The sequence below is a fragment of the Cibotium barometz genome, chromosome 20 (genome assembly GCF_041138505.1).
Source record: "Cibotium barometz isolate CiBa-2024 chromosome 20, ASM4113850v1, whole genome shotgun sequence".
Lineage (NCBI taxonomy): Eukaryota > Viridiplantae > Streptophyta > Polypodiopsida > Cyatheales > Cibotiaceae > Cibotium > Cibotium barometz.
The window spans coordinates 3,633,534-3,651,050 of record NC_141065.1 but is presented as its reverse complement, the minus strand read 5'-3'; the positions used below and the strand labels follow the sequence as shown (position 1 = coordinate 3,651,050).

General features: G+C 45.6%; 1 protein-coding gene across 2 annotated transcripts in view; it reads left to right on the top strand.

Annotated features, from left to right (window-relative positions):
• The window catches only part of LOC147627455 (protein ROOT HAIR DEFECTIVE 3-like), a 53,754-nt gene extending 38,668 nt beyond the window's left edge, over positions 1–15,086 (top strand). For both annotated transcript variants that reach the window (XM_086814353.1, XM_086814352.1), the window contains exons 15-23: positions 12,549–12,714; positions 12,842–12,966; positions 13,045–13,307; positions 13,399–13,495; positions 13,592–13,780; positions 13,867–13,971; positions 14,054–14,148; positions 14,283–14,379; positions 14,569–15,086. In XM_086814353.1, coding sequence (XP_086670479.1) covers positions 12,549–12,714; positions 12,842–12,966; positions 13,045–13,307; positions 13,399–13,495; positions 13,592–13,780; positions 13,867–13,971; positions 14,054–14,148; positions 14,283–14,379; positions 14,569–14,838 — 1,407 coding nt within the window. In that variant the 3' untranslated portion in view covers positions 14,839–15,086. The remainder of the gene's footprint in view (positions 1–12,548; positions 12,715–12,841; positions 12,967–13,044; positions 13,308–13,398; positions 13,496–13,591; positions 13,781–13,866; positions 13,972–14,053; positions 14,149–14,282; positions 14,380–14,568) is intronic.
• Positions 15,087–17,517: the final 2,431 nt, after the last annotated feature.

Here is a 17,517-nt window from a genome sequence, read left to right as displayed (position 1 = left end):
AGGAACACCTGCCCCAAAAAAAACCCCAAACCAAGAATGATGACGGCCATCCAAGAAAGATCCAGTAATCCAGTGGTTGGGAATGGCTGCATCAATCTTTGCAATCCTCCGGCTAGAGTCTCTCAAATGCTGCGTGAAATCCAATCTCTGTACCTCGGTGAGGCTGTGAAGCCTCTTCCAAGCCAGCACTGTGGGGCATAGGGTCTCCCAGCTAGCCCAAAGAATATGCATAGCTGCCCCAAAAGGCCTACCATGCACATCTAAGATCAAATCATTCCACAGAATGGGCTGTTCGGTTCGCTTCCTCCACTGAACGCGGGGGGGATGTGTACCAAAAAACTCCTCAGGCAATCCCAGGCCTGTAGGAGGGACCTAACCGGGGGAAATGAAGGGGAACAGTGAACTGCATCCGAAAAAATAAAGCGTAAGCTGAGAGTCCAGTCACCTCCGCGAACAGGGACACACTTCGTGATCTGCTACATGAGAAAGTCCTTCCACGGTTCAGTGCGTGGAAGAAAGCCCCTAACAACAAGCTTACAAAGCAAAGCCTTACATTGCACCTCAGGGTCAATGATATTCAATCCCCCTTCCTGCTTAGGCTTGATAATGGTTTCCCAAGCAACTCTGGCCCTGGTGTGTGCATTTCCATCAAGCCCTGACCAAAGAAAGTTCTGAATAAGGCGACGAAGCTGGCCAATGCAGCCCTTATGAAAAATCCAGCACGAAGCGATAAACCAAGCCGTGGCTAGCAAAACTTGGTTAACCACCAAAGCTCTAGAGGCCAAGTCGAGCTTCCTCCTACTCCAATGATGAAGTTTGCTTTTAATGCTTAAGAGCACTGGAGCAAACTGTTGTGCAGGGGAGATGTCAACGCCCACCTGACAACCAAGGTATCTGGCCGAGCATCCTCTCTCAATCCAAGTAAAACCAACATCTGTACCCCAATCTGCAAGAGGAGAATCACTGATCCAAAAACCAACTGACTTATGCCAATTGATAGTAGCTCCTGCTTGCTGCCAAACAAAAGGCCTCCAAGGTTGTCCGGAAAGCACATAAACAAGCATGTGAAGCCTCAAGGAACAACGCCGTATCATCTGCTAACTTAGAGTCCAAAAACTCTTCCTCCGTGCATAAAGGCAGCGTGAGACCCACAACACCAGGGGCAGCCGGAAGAAACCTGCTCATAGCCTCAGCTACAATGAGGTATAGTAAAGGGGCGAGGGGACAGCCCTACCTCACTGAACGGGAAATCTGAAAACGCTCGCCGCGCCCCCCACAAGCTAAAACAGTGCTATGAGCCTCCCTGTATAGGCAAGACACCGCTCTGATCCAGTTTTGGGAAAATCCCATGTGTGCCATAGTGCCCTCCAAAAAATCCCAATCCACTCTGTCATAAGCTTTTTCAAAATCAAGCAAAAGAATGGCAAGAGGCTGCTGACTAGACTTTGCCCACTCGACAACCTTCCAGAAAGAAAAGATGTTATCAAATATACTCCTTCCTTGGAGGAACCCATTCTGTGTATCATGGATAGTCCTTTGGAGAATCGGCTGCAACCTTATACTCAAGGCTTTAGCTAAGATTTTATATGCAGATCCAAGGAGGGTGATGGGCCTCCATTGCTTGATGTCAGTCTTGTCCCCACTCTTGGGGATAAGGTGAATCAGCCCCTCCGTGAGATATGGCGGCATCATACCCGACAAGAACATTTCCTGAAGGGCAACAGTGATAGCATCTCCAATATGATCCCAAAAAAGAATGAAGAAGGCGGGAGAAAGACCAACATCCCCTGGGCATGAACCACTGGAAAGAGCATGCAGTGCGTGAAGGAATTCATCCTTCGAGAAAGGGGCATCCAGGGAAGAACACATAGCATCTGTAATGAGCCTGGGCATGCACTCCCAAACTTTCTGCCGTGCCACATCTCTCTGAGGAGAGGGCACCTCTGCAGTCAACAAAAACCGATAAAAATCTAAAGCAATACCCCTCACCTTATTAGGCTCAATCTGAACCTCACCCCGTGAATCCTGCAAGTACCTCACAGAATCCCTGCTATGGGAAGGCCTGTATGCTGAGAAAAACTCTTTGTTGCATTTGCCACCCATCTGAGTCCAAAAAGCCTTGTTCGCATGAAACACGAACTCAGCCCTCCTGTCCATGGCCAACTGTAGCTCTGCTCTAACTGTGGTCAAGAGGTCTGTAATCCAAGATGCATGTGGATGCTTTTCATGTTTCCTTTGAAGAGCAGCAATCCTACGCCTAATAGCTCTCTCCTTGTCTAGAACCTCCTCCTTCTTGGACAAGGCAGTGCTATGATAATGATGGCTGGTCCTCTCAAGAGCTAGCGCAATATTATGACGAGGATCAGGACCGTCACAAGATCTCCATATCTCTCTGATCTCAAGGGAGATGTCAGCATCTAGATAAAGAGAGTCAGGGATACGAACATGGGGAGAGGCCGAGCGAGCCCCAGGTTCCTTGAGACACAAAACGACGGGCAATGATCGGATTTGGTGGTGCCAGGCATAATAGCAATGGTGTCTCCTCTGTCCAAGGACCAATCATCCACATAAAACCTGTCCAGACGTGCAAAGATGCTCTCATCCCCGCTCTTGTGGTTATGCTAAGAGAAAGATAAGGAGTCTGGCCTTCTCTGGAAGTCATCCTCAGTCCAGCAATCCCCGCCAAAAAAGGAAAGCGTGAACCTCTCCCATGAGGTTCACTCCAAAGGGTGTAAACCCCCTTCGCGTCGTCCACCCTTCTTGTTAGAAGGTTGCTCAACCATATTAAAATCTCCTCCCACTATCCAATGATCAACCTGGGGAATGACATTTGTAATGGTGTCCCAAAAGGCCACCCTTTCACCTCTCACGTTAGGTGCATAGATATTCAAGATTCCCAATTTTTGACCCTCATGCATAATCAAGATCCACTGCGCTCTAGCAGGGATGATAACACTGTGCCCAATAACATGAGGCATAATAGATGCTGCCACTGAAATGCAAACACCCCCTCTAGTCCCAACTACCGAGGACCAGAAGGTGTGGCCAGAAAGCATTTTACCAGTTTTGCCACACTGAGATCTATCCAATTTGTATTCCTGCAACAAAAGTACATCCATAGCCCCTCCTGTAACAGCAGGGTGAAGCTGGTCCTTCAGAAGGCGCTTCCTACCACGGGTGGGAAGCCCTCCAAGGCCCTGAACATTCCATGAGATGATTCTCATGGAAGAGAAGAGGGTTTGACCCCCGATCTAAGAAGACGATGGGCAGCTTGAGGACGCCTCTCATAATGCTGGAGGACAGGATAATCCACGGGGCAAAGTCCACTGACATGCCCTTGTCCAAGGCCCTGCACAGTACCTGCATATGTACAAGAAACCCGTTCGCCCTGCGGGGCATCAAAAGCAATGGCATCATGCTGAAAATCCTGCAATACAAGATCCCCACTGCGCTGAACATCATGCATATCGCCCCCTCCAAGTAGAGAGGACTCAACACAATCATCTTGATTTGAGATATCATCTCTCTGCAAAGATGCATCAGCGGACACATCCCTCTGACCAGAAACATCATCTATCTGTACATGATCCGAGGAGGCCTTCCCATCAATCGCACCAAGGGGGCTCACCACACTTGGCGGACTGAAGGACGGGAAGGAACCAAGGGAGGTGGCGCCTGAGAAGCATGCTTGCGAGGCCTCCTGCGATCCCGAGCTCGAGGGCAATCTTGAGCAAAGTGATCCTGTCTGTTGGTGACAAACCCGGCACTGATCGGGTTTACCTGCAATCTCCATACGTTGCTTCAAAGGGCCACAAGGGCCCGGAAGAAAAACATAGTCCTCAAAGAGCTCAATGTCACGGGCAAGAACCATGACCGTGGGGACAACATCCGCCGAGGCAGCAGAAGATGTCGGCAAGGCGTGGAGAGGGGGCACTTGAAGAACCAGCCCAAAGGCGGACCCAATGGCCTCTATCATAGGCCAATATGCACGTGGAAAACCTGGGAATCTGTGTTGGGTTTTATGCTGTGTATGCACCCAGAGGAGTGCTAGTGATCATCAGTAGGTTACTGGGGCACTTTTTACTTCAGTTAGTGGAGGTTTTTTCCCCCAGTTTAGTTCAGTTTCACTTATATGCAGTTTATAAGTGTTTTGGTCCACCCGGCACATTTATGGCCGGACACGTGAACACTTATCCTTTAGGGGTCACTATCATGTGGCTTGTACTTGATTTTTCTATCATTGAGATATACAGCAGTCGTGTTCATCTCCTGCTCCTTGGTTTTCCACGCTTGATTGCTCTCTGTAAACCCTAACCCTAACCCTGTTTGTCTTCAATTGGTATCAGAGCCATTGAAGCTCTGCTCAGCACTACCCGTACACTTGTTGCTGCATCTGCCCGTACATCATACGTACAAAGCCTGCGCCGACTTCTGCAGAGCATTGAAGCTCTGTGTTGCTGCTGCCCGTACAACAGTACCAGCCCGTACAGTCAAGCGAAGCCACCACCTGTGCGCCGTCAGATAACCTCTACGCCTGCTGCCCGTAATCGGTCGCCTTCAGTCGGGTACTATAGTACGCCGCCTACAACTACTACACGTGTCCTTCAGTCGGGTACAGCGCGCCGCCTTCAGCCCGTGTACCTGTGCGCCACCTACAAGACGCCGCCTGCAGCCCCAGTCAGCGCTATTCAGCGTACGTGTACCTGCTTATCATGCATTCACTCTTACTCCAGCTATGGTTGATGCGGAGTTATGGCATGCTCGCATGGGGCATGTAAATTTTGGTAGTCTTATGCTTATGCAGCGACATAATATGTTTACAGATCTACCTCTCATGGAGAAGCCTCCAGATCACATTTGTGAAGGATGTATTTTGGGAAAAATGCACAGGTTTTCCTTCCGACGTGATCAGGCTCTAAGAGCAACTGCAAAGTTGCAACTTATACACAGTGATCTTTGTGGTCCCATGCAAACGAAGTCATTAGGTGGTTGCTTTTATTTTGCAACATTTATTGATGACTTCTCTCGTATATGCTGGGTCTATCCTTTGACACAGAAATCACAAGTATATGATGCATTTTTGGCCTTTGTAGCACTTGCTGAGACAGAGTCAGGATGCAAGGTGAAGACTCTCCGTTCTGACCGAGGGGGGGAATATATGTCACATGTGCTGAATTCCTTTCTTGGGAGTAGAGGTATAAAACATCAGTATACTACTCCTTACACTCCACAGCAGAATGGGGTTGCAGAAAGGAAAAATCGGTCACTCATGGAGATGGCCAGATGTATGCTAAAGGCAAAAAGACTACCACATATCTTTTGGGTGGAAGCAGTAATGTGTGCTTGTCATATTTTGAATCGATGTCCCACAAAGGCATTGGTTTCTATTACTCCTTTTGAGGCTTGGCATGGCCGCAAGCCTTCTGTATCGCATTTTCGTATCTTTGGGTGCCTTGCATATGCACACATACCCAAAGAGTTGAGGAGGAAGCTTGATGATAAAGCCACAAAATGCATTTTTGTTGGGTATAGCCGTGAGAGCAAGGGCTACAGGTTATATGACCCACTATCCAGGAAGATATTCATCAGTCGGGATGTGATTTTTGATGAAAAATCAGAATTATCCATGGCTGGTTATGAGGCAAATCAGGCTGAAAATGATGTGTTTGAAGGTCTACTACCCATGGAGTTTCATTCCACAGTTGGTGATCCAACTCATGAGGGTACTGGACAGCCAGCAAATGATGTAGGTGGTGCAGAAATTCAGCAGCCAAATGAGCCAGAAGCTGAACCAAATATGGGACAGCAGGCACCACAGGTCAGACATATACCTAGATGGTATTTGAGGACATTACAGGACAGCCATTTAGAGGGTCCTCTTGCTGGTCGTACTCGTAGGGAGACAAGGACCAATGAGCATGCACACATCATGGATTTGAATCTGGTTATGGCAGCCAGTTTACAGGATGATGATGAGCCTGATTCATTTGTGGATGCACGAGATAATGTGCATTGGAACAAAGCCATGCAGGATGAGATTGATTCTATTAAAAAGAATCAAACATGGGATTTGGTTGATCTGCCCAAAGGCAAGAAAGCCATTGGTACTAAATGGGTCTATAAGTTGAAAAGACATGCAGATGGATCCATTGACAGGTACAAAGCCCGTTTAGTTGCAAAGGGCTATGCACAGAAGAAGGGCATTGATTATGAGGAGACATTTGCTCCTACATCCCGTATGTCGACACTTAGGTGTGTCATTGCATTGGCTACACATCGTGGTTGGGTTGTTCACCAGTTGGACATAAAGACTGCATTCCTACATGGGGACCTCGAGGAGGAAGTATATGTATTTCAGCCCATGGGATTTGCAGAACATGGTCATGAGGGGAAAGTATGCAGGCTGAAAAAGGCCTTGTATGGTTTGAAACAAGCTCCACGAGCTTGGTATGCAAAAATAGATGCTTTTCTACTCACTCAGGGATTTGTGAACAGTCCATCAGAAACCACTTTATATGTGAAGAAAGAAGAGACATATCTGTTGGTCATCAGTCTTTATGTGGATGATCTCTTGCTCATGGGATCAAATGATGACAAAATTGCAGCTTTTAAGGAGATACTGCAACAGACATTTGACATGTCTGACTTGGGCCTTGTACATTACTATTTGGGCATACAGTTTGTGCAGGATAACAGAGGCATTGGGTTGTTGCAATCACGTTATGTTGCTAAACTTCTAGAGAAGTTTAAATTTCAGGATTGCAAGCCTATTAGTACTCCTATGGAGCCTGGGATGAAACTGTCACTACAAGATGACAGTGTTTCCTTTGATGCCACTGCATATGCTCAGGCTGTTGGGTGCCTCATTTACTTGTGTAATACAAGGCCAGATATTCAGTATGCAGTCTCTCAGTTGAGCAGATTCATGCACAGTCCACGGTTGTCACATTGGCAAGCTGTGAAGCGTGTATTCCGTTATTTGCAGGGTACCTCGTCTCTTGGTTTGCTTTATCCTGAGGGGGGTGACATGCAGTTACACGCTTACAGTGATTCAGATTGGGCTGGTGATTTTGATACCAGACATTCCACTAGTGGGAATTGTTTCTTCCTTGGCGCTTCATGCATTTCTTAGCTAAGCAAGAAACAGACCACAGTGGCCACTTCGTCTTGTGAGGCAGAGTACAGAGCAGCCTACACTACTACTGTTGAGTGTGTTTGGCTGCGTCGTCTTATGACTGATATGGATATTTCAGTGGAGGAGCCTACACCTATCTATACTGATAGTCAGAGTGCCATTGCTGTGGGTACGAATCCTGTGTTTCATGCTCGCACGAAACACATTGAGATTCACTATCATTTTGTTCGGGAGAGACTCCAGGCAGGAGATATCAGTCTGATCTACTGTCCTACAGATCAGAATGTGGCAGACATCTTCACCAAGGCATTACCACGTCCGAAATTTGAAGCATTCCGCAATGCTTTGAATTTGTTTCCTTTTGGTGGATGATGTACAGTGATCACATATCACTCCAGGGGGGTTTGTTGGGTTTTATGCTGTGTATGCACCCAGAGGAGTGCTAGTGATCATCAGTAGGTTACTGGGGCACTTTTTACTTCAGTTAGTGGAGGTTTTTTCCCCCAGTTTAGTTCAGTTTCACTTATATGCAGTTTATAAGTGTTTTGGTCCACCCGGCACATTTATGGCCGGACATGTGAACACTTATCCTTTAGGGGTCACTATCATGTGGCTTGTACTTGATTTTTCTATCATTGAGATATACAGCAGTCGTGTTCATCTCCTGCTCCTTGGTTTTCCACGCTTGATTGCTCTCTGTAAACCCTAACCCTAACCCTGTTTGTCTTCAATCTGAGAGTAATCGGGAAACGGTTTCGGTCTTCCGCAACAGGGTCAAAATAGTTGGAGTAGGGAAGAAAGAATATCTTCCTCGGGCCCAATGGCAAAGGCCTGTCCTTCAAAACCTCTGAGGCTGCGTCCTCAGAATCAAAATCCAAGCAACCTGACATCTCGAAAGTGTGAGGCGAGGTCGGAGGGCAAAGCCGCCAGGACCCAATCCCGAGCCTGGAGATGGGAAGGGCGAGATCCAAAGATTCTGGCAATGAGGGTTGTTTTGGAGTCTTTCTCGATTTTGGCGTAGAGGACCGTGGGCTTGGCTTCGGAAAAAACAATGGTTCGCTCGGCCGAGGGAGATTGATTAGCCATGATGCTAATCGAAGAAAAAGGCCGACTTGAACCTGGATGAGGAGCAATCCGAACCAAGGGGAAGACTTGAACCTGGATGAGGAGCAATCCGAACCAAGGGGAAGAGACAGGCAAGGAAGCCACTATAAATTCAAACCAGCCCATCCTATTTGCTCATACTCACAAGCTTTGCATGCTTGACGTGCACGCCATCGCTATGCCCCAATCTCCAAGGACTGAATACATCGCTGCATCCCTCTCATCCACCCTTAAATCCTCTCTTTAACCTTTCACTTCCTTACCATAGAGGACCAAACACCACTACCACTACCACTACCACTACCACTACCACTACCACTACCACTACCAGAAGCCCACAAGCTGACGCTCAAGGTAATGATCCCATGCAGGTTCCTTTCATGTTTGGATGGAGCAAAGTCTTAATACTTTGCAAGCGACCATCACTACCATGACAAGTTGTCTCACCACACTTGAAATGATGTCAGAGACTTTGAATAGGCTCGTTGGCCCTTAGAACCAATTACAATTTCAGCCCATGCCTTTTTTGGGACATAAAAAAATGTGCAAGGAAGCTATAGCCGGGAACTGTGGACGACATACTTTGACTCGATTGGTATTGCCGATGGTAGAAGGGTTACTGGCCCTTTGTGAGCCCTTGTCCAAGACGAGTTAGCTAGGAGTCTACTAGATAGTCATGGTCAGGTATACAAGTCACGGTTAGGCGTGCAAGTCCCGCACATGGAGCACTGCCAGTCCGTAATGTGAGTCACCCTGTGCAATGTTGTAGGGGTGTACCTACAAAGTTGACAGTAAAGAGCCATGAATTGGCTCCTCTCTTTGTGGAGAAGTTGTATAAGCTATATGGATTGTGTGAAGAGATTGTCAGTGATTGGGATTCCAAATTCACGACACAATTTTGGAAACTAGTGCTCTCCAAGTTGGAAACATGCTTGAGCATGGCATCTTCGGATCATCCCGAGTCAGATGGTCAGATGGAGAGGACTAACTAGACTATGGAGGATATGCCGAGGGCGTATGTCTCCAAGAGACAGTATGAGTGGGAGTGATATCTCCCACAGGTTGAGTTTGCTTATAACAGTAGTAAGCATGCGGCTACTGGTTTCAACCCATTCATGCTTATGTATGGTTATCAGCCGAAGTCACCCATTCTCATAGGGCTAAGGGGGGTCAAGTTGCAATCGACAGTGGATTTCTTGCAAGATATGCAAGGGAGAGGGTAAAGAGTGCTACAGTAGCCAACGACGAATCTCGAGAGTCTTACGGGAGGGTATATGGGTGTATAGACTCTAAGATGACGAGAACTGGTAAGGTTTACAAGTTCTCTTCATGATGTTGTGGTCCTTATCAGATCACAAAGAAGTAAATGAAGTGGCTTATCGGTTAGCACTACCTTGTGGAATCAAGATTTACCCTGTATTTCATGTCAGTCGTGTGAAAAAATGTCTGGGTGAAGGTGATGGGATTGTGCCAACGGAGGACATTCCTAACCTCGAGGACATGACTAGGTATGTTCCCATGGAACCCGGGTTGGTTCTAGATCAACGTACTAGATGGTCTTAGTATATTGTTTACTTAGAGTACTTGATCAAGTGGAAAGGATACTCTAAGGCCGAGGTTATGTGGGAGCTGGTCTGTAACCTAAAGAGTGACTTCCCTGTATTCATTGATGAGGACATCAGGTTTGTGGTATTATGTGGCACGGGCTATTTATGGCTCATGGTTTATAGGAGGCCTATATAAGTGGCTTTTGGAGTCAGTTTGAGAGAGAGCTCTTCATACCTAAACTTGAGGCCCCTGAGACTACTTACTCCATGCGTACACCGTAGGGGTGTGTCCTAGTGGTATGGGATGCCAGGGCTTTACACGTGGAGACATGTCCGATGCTGCTAACCTTCATGCCTGAGGGTGAGCTTGAATGGTTTTATGGTTGGGAAGTGAGCTAGATGCCAATGTTTGGATGCCTCTGTGTGTTTTGCTTAATCGTAGATGTTTGCTAGACTGGGGTCTTACAGTATGGGGATGCTGTGTGCTTGGCATAGGGCATAGTCGTGGTGTTGGTGTAGTTTCATAGCTTGGTAGTGCTCCACTGGAGCAGTGGAGCTATAGCTTGGAGGTGAGTTGTCGGCTCCATCATCTGTGTGTTCTTTGTTATGTGTTTGTCGGCAACGCTTGGGAGATCAAGAGGCTGTTTCAGTAGGACATGGGAAAGGTCAAAGCAGAGGTGTGGGACTGGTGGGGTGGGGTGTTGTCAGGAGGGAGGTTGTAACATGCATACTTATGCAGAAGTGTGATAATTGATGATTAAAGCTGGCAACAAAGATTAACGCTAATCACATGCACGATGATGACACAGAGTAGTAGAGAGGGGGAGACGAGAGACTCTTTACCTAATCTACTCCTACTTCATATTGGCCTCTCGGCCATCTCAAACAGATCTGCCATTGCGGGATGTACTCTGAAAAGGGTGGGTGGGTGGGAACAAAGAAGAACTAATACCTGCAAGTGGCTGTCCAGCAAATCAGCCCGCCTTCCTCTTGCTTCTCCTCTTCCCAAACAGTCCCAAACAGTCCACCAATCAGCCACAAAACAGTCCCCCTCTTGCTCACACAAATCCCAAGAACTATCTAGAGCCTAGGGCTCTGATACCATGTTAGAATACGCAGCGGAGATGATGACCAAATTTGGGAACACGAGCAAAAACGCATGCAGAAAAATGAATGAGTAATTACAATGAATCGTGAATGCTATGCATGAACATCATGCTTATTGTCTCATTGTCTTCCACAGGAGGTGTACTTGGCTCCAAATGTTGTGATTGCATGCCCTTGGTCTTGGCTATGCAATCTCCGTCTTTGAATGCTTGGAATGACCCTTGACTTGCCTTTTTATATGGATTTTGATAGCAAGTTGTATTCAGGTCAGCCAGCTCTTTTTAGGCCACAAAAAGTCATGAAAAATTATCATAAAATGCGTTCATATTGTGTCCATAATATGTCCCAACCATTGGTATACGTCTTGGGCACCTCCGGGCACCTATAGGACTGTCAAAATTGCTCCGAATTGCCCATATACTGTGTCTAACTTGCCCATGTATGGCATCTAACTTTGCCTCTAATGTGGTTGCAAGGAATAATTATGTTTACATGGCATCAGATTAAGGTGTGCATGTGACATGATACATCTCCTCTTGCTAAACTTGTAGCACTGGGAAACCATGCACCTTTGCTCCTTTCTTGACTAGGTCCTTCCATAGGCTCGTCTCCCAACTCTTTGGCTTCTCTTCCACTGCTTTCTCCACTGGAACCACTGGCACTTCTTCTGGCTCCTTCGCCAATGGATGCTCTACCAGAACTGAGGACATGAGAAACTCCTCTATCACGGGAACCTTTGTAGCACTTGGATCATCCTCCTCCCTACTGGATTCAGTGAGACATACTTGAACTGTTGGTGTTGCCACCACTTCGGAAAGTTGCTGGATCTTGGCCACCACTGGTTTTGGAACTGTTGTGGGTCTAGCAGACTTGGATAATTGCACCTCTTGGCCAACCTTGACATGTGGATCCGACACTGTCCTTTGTGGGTCTCTGGTATCCCTTTGTCCTTGATCTTCAACTGCCTCACTCTCATCAACTTTAACTGCCACCACTGCTTCCTTGATTGTACTTGGCCTCATGAATACCATTATGTTCTCAAGCTGCTTCAAACATCTTACTAGCCATGTCCTAGGCACCTCTAGGCACTGTAGAACTGTCCAGACTGCTCCAAACTGCCCATATGCAGCTTCTAAGGTTGCCTCTAAAGCGGCTTCAAGGAATAATTATGTGTATGTGGCAGGGGATTAAGGTGTGCATGTGACAAAGGTTATCCGTATAGGGTAACAGGCTAGGAAGGCTGGCGCACAGAAGCAAGCAAGGGGGGGGCTGCTTGCAGGGTTGCTGGAAAGGCTTCTTTGGAAGGATGCAGGGTTGGAATGAGTTTAGAATGGGGGTGGTGTGTTCAAGGATCAATGCCATGTGGAAATTACGTGGCATCGATCGTCAGGGAATGTTCCTAGGTAACAGTTGGGATGCTTTTGCAAACGCCATGAGCTGGGAGCCAACAGTCTTCCAAGTGATTGGCAAAGCTGCATCTTAAGTATCTCTGTCCATCAAAATCTCTCAGGCTATGAAGCAGAAAAGTAAGTGTAATTTTTCCTTCTATGTTTGAATTTGCCTAAGCTGATCATATGTGTGTTAACATTTAGAATCACAAAGTGTCTGAAATATAAGTCTTTCAGGGTGTAATTACTGATGATGCTTCTGTGTAGATGTTGTACCCTGCATATCAAGCTATGCTGGCACACCAGAGATCTAAGGCATTCGACAAGTTCAAGAAGGATCTGGAGCTTTCTCCTTCCAGTAGTGAAGGTTTTGCTGCCAGAGTTCTGCGGTGTAGTGAAGCGTGCATGTCAGAATTCGAACAAGGGTGTTCAGGTATGGAACATCTGTTACCCAGTCTGTTGCAATAAAGGCAGTTGGATAAACACAGATCTGAACGTGTGTTCCATGTGGTTATGGTCCTGCATAAACCGAATTGCTCCAAATATTTTGGGTGGCATAGATGCTTTCGTCCAAATTGCTGGCTGGGATTCTAGTAAAGTTCGAGACAAGCTCTGGCGAGATATTGATACATACGCAAACACATTACGAGCTGAAAAGCTGGCAGAAATTGCTACCCAATATGAGGTTAGCCTTCTTGATTTTTCATGTTGAGGAGCTCTGAATCGATTTGCATTTGGTTCTCTGAGTCGTGTTCATGTGCAGAAACGCCTTGAGAGGGCTATTGCTGAACCAGTCGCAGCTCTATTGGATGCTGCCACACCTGACACTTGGCCTTCCATCAAGAAGCTACTGATGCAAGAAACTCAGACTGCAACAGCCGACCTTTCTGCAGCTCTTTCTGGTTTTGAACTAGACAAGGAGGAAGAACAAAGAATGACCTTAAACCTGCAAGAAGCTGGAAGACGTATAATTGACAAGAAAGCAAGAGAAGAAGCAAGCCAGGCTTTGGTCCGTATGAAGGAAAGGTAACAATAAAATATTAAGTTTCCAGAAAAATAGATCTCGGAAAAAGCATGCCTCTTTGAGCTGATGTTGGTGGTTACATGTGTTGAACAGATTCACAACAGTTTTCAGTCATGGACCTGACTCCATGCCAAGGGTTTGGACTGGCAAGGAGGATATGAAAGCCATCATTCGTGACGCACGCATGTCGGTAATGTCCAGGCAATTATTTTGTTGCATCGATATTTGTCTTTCCAGCTCCTTAATTATATAATTTTTAATTGTTTTCACAATATTGAACTTGTAGGCTATAAAGCTCCTCTCAACTCTCTCAGCCTTGCGACTGGAGGATAAGAGGACAGACCATATTGAAACTGCGTTGACTTCATTGCTATCTGATGCAACTGAGTCGGGGCCTCAAGGCGGCACTATTATGGAGCGAAATCTTACTGCCATGTCAGGATCTAATGTGCTTGCATCGAGCACGTGGGAAGGGGTAAGCCCAGGATTTCTTGTGGAGGGTATTATCTTGGTCTTTTATGAAAAAGGAAATCAAGAGACATGATCTGTGCTTTTGTTCAGGTAGCTACATCTGAAACATTAATCACACCTGTGCAATGCCGAGGCCTGTGGAGGCAATTTAACAGGGAGATAGAATACACAATCACTCAAGCAATTACAGCTCAGGTTTGTTTTTGAAGTTTTTTGTGCATACAGCTGCAATCACCCACCTCTTTGAAGCCTAATGCAGAGTTTTCTTCTTTTATAGGAAGCTAGCAAGCGTGGGGCTTCCTGGTTGCCACCACCATGGGCTATGGTTGCCATGATGTTTCTGGGATTCAATGAGTTTATGATGCTTTTGAGGTGATCTTTTACATTTTACTGTAGATACACACCTGGAATAGACATCTGTGTCATGTTCATGATTCTGTGCTGTCTGTCATGCAAAATCTATTAGAAGCATTCAAAATACTGAGCTTGTCTTTATCTCTTTTCAGGAATCCACTGTATCTTGTCATTTTATTTGTGCTATTTTTACTCGGGAGGGCTGTATGGGTGCAGCTTGATATTGAAAGAGAGTTCCAACATGGATTTGTAAGTGTTGTGCTTCAAAAAGCCTTTGTTTATGTTGTCAGTTCCTGGCCGGAGTTGCTATTGCACCATGATCCCTGACATTTAAAATATATAATATATCACTTTCAAAGAAAAAAAGAAAAGACTTCACTTCTCTATGTAGAAGGGTGTATGTAAAATCAAATTTTTAATTATAATGGCTGTTTTCAGTTGACGGGAATCATATCAGTGTCGGCAAAGCTGTTGCCAACCTTCATGAATTTTCTCAAGAGGCTCGCCGAGGAAGGGCAGCAGATGGCCAATAATGCGAGCTTCAGTGACAGCAGCACGGTCACGGGCAATGACAGGAGGACACCCTACAAGCATGTGCCCATGCAGGAAATGGCTTCTTTTGCAGATTCGAGTGATGATTCATCCATTAATGGGGACGAACGGTTGGGCTCATTGAGGTATAGACAGTCCACCAAGTTTGCATCTTGATAGGATGAAGAAGAAAACTCTGCATTAGGCTTTGAAGAGGTGGGTGATTGCGAAGTATGTTTGGCCCTGGATTTGCAGGGCTGATGTAACCCTTCTGGGAAAACTGTGATTTTTTAGCCTGAATCTGTAAGGAAAGAGGTCCACAGAGGGGTTTTAAGTGGCCTTTGTTATGTATGTGAGATGTGGGGGGAGTTTTGGTGCTGCGATCAATCATGTTTCCATCATATAACAAGAACTGGTTTTGGGAATGGCTTTTTGTTTTAGTTTTGTGGAATGTTGAGAATGGCGTAGGAGTGAAGGCGTGATATGGTCCATTTTATGTCTTTGATTCTTAATATGCATTCATTCATGCATATCCGACGCTTGGGTTCAGATTTTTTTTATTATGCGAAGCACCCATAACAACGCTTGCAGGACTTCATGTTCCAGAACGCTTGGAGGACTAAATGTTAAACGTGTTTACTCATCTTCCCCCCAATGCGTACGGGCTGCTTTAGTCTGAGGCATCTGGAGTTGAACATAATATAGTTAGACTTGGTCATTTGTCCATGTTTTTAATAATTTTGACATGCGGATCGTTCTCAGACAAAGCCAGCCAACACTCACTCCATACCGTCATGATTCTTACTGTCATCATTTCTTCATCTTCTGTATATTATTATACCAAAATGAAAAGCTTCCTTGGTGTTTGATCCACCGAATGGGTGTCGCATGATGAGTGCAAAATCCTTGTGCGTGTAATATGGAACAAATGGACGGCACCCTTGATAGTGCATTTCAAGAAGCTAGCAGGCAAGAATTGCTGAAAATACTTAGGCAAAATGAAATTTCTCCCCATTGGGATTGAGCTTCATCTTGTACAACAAACTATTAATACTTTTACATAGAAAGGAAATGGCACAACACAAACAAAGTAGCAATGCTTCCCATAGGCATTAGGCCTAGAAAGGGCCAATCCCCCTTCTAATATGTGTATTACCATGGTATTTTTGAGATACAAGCTTAAGAGGCATTGAATGTTTGGAAGTCCAAAGCTTCATGTGTGCAATTTCTCACTCCCAGATCCTCAATATAACTTGTCACATGTAACTATGCTCCATTGGCATCCATGCGCAGTAGTGTGTGCCGTGTCAAGATATAGAAGACTAAAATGACCAAGTACGCAGATGTAGAGCAGAAATAAGTAGTTCTTTCTCGTAAATGCGAATAGATTCGTAGGTTTGATTGTAGAACAAGTACAAGTGGGCGGCCTCCATGTGCACAGAAGCATACGAAATAGGTGTTGTAGGTAGACACGAATGAGTAGGTATGATTGTACGATTGCAATAAGGTTGTATGAGCAGTTTGCACAAGAGTACAACATTATCACCAGGTCGTATATGCATATGGTTGTACGAGCAGCATACCTAATAAGTTCGAGCCATCATGGAAAATGTGCATGTCATTGTGCAGAAGCAGTAGCTTTATTGAAGTTCTTTAAAATGATGTGTACACTTTGGAGAGAGAAAGTTGTGAAGATGGTGGCCATTGGGCCACCTCATCTATGGCCACATCCATAGAGGTGTCCACATCTCTTGAATAAAATAGGGCGCTTGGTGTAAGTGTTTGGTCGATTGGGAGTTATGAAATACCCAAACTCACTTACAATTTGTCCACCCACACTTTTATGAAGTGTGAACTTGCAAAACATAAAATAAGGAATAACGTGTAAGATGTTTTAAGTCAAGAGCTTACCTTAGCCTTGTTGAAGCATGTTTCGTTAGGTCTTGCCTTTAAGCCGCAAATGTAACTTCCATTGTGGGTGCGCTAGCTTATCCGTCGCATCCTCAATGCATTGTCACACTGGAATGCTCCTTGCTAAAGGGTTTGGGAGATCAATGCCTAGATGGAGGCAAGAAGAGATGGTTCTTTACGATGATTCTCTCACACAAAAGGTGGGAAAAGAAGAAGCTAATGGGAGAGGGAAACCTACGATCAAACCTATTCAAACAAGCATATGTAAAAATCCAATAGCATGTAAGCAAAGCAAGAAGAGAGAAGGAAATTATTGTGTATTGCTTATTGTAAAAAATTACTTATATACAAATGATTGGTTTTCACACTAAGTCGACCAAACTTAAAAATGGTGCGGCCTCTATTACTAGTCTTAAGCAACTATGTACACTAAGTCCGTAGACTTTTCCTATTTAACATTAAGCAGCACAAGGTAAGGTCGCTGTAGGTATTGAGGGTCTTCATGCTAGGCCTTCGTTGGTTGTGGAAGTAGTGTGGGTCCTTTATATTGAGGTGGTTGGTAGAAGTGGGCTGCACCTTGTGTTTTGCCAGAACGAGCACTAGGACCATCATGTAATGATTGGCATGGATAGATAGCATTTTGGAACTTCTTGGTGCGGTAGGGTATTATGGACAGATCTCATAGTGTGATGCTTGGAGATTGGGCTTCTTCGTGGGTGAATGCATTAGCCAGGGCGAGGTTTTGTTGGTGTTGAATTGGAGTTGAAGTAGAGATTGAATGTATTGAAGTTCATCGGAGGTACTTATAAGGTCGAGTGTTCTCCAGGTGATGGTCGTACCACAGGCTAGGCTTGCACTGCCATGGTCACTCCATCCAGAGATATACGGGTTGGCATTGGCAAGGTTAGTTTGCAAGTGTAGGTGTAGTAGGTGTATGTGCGTGCC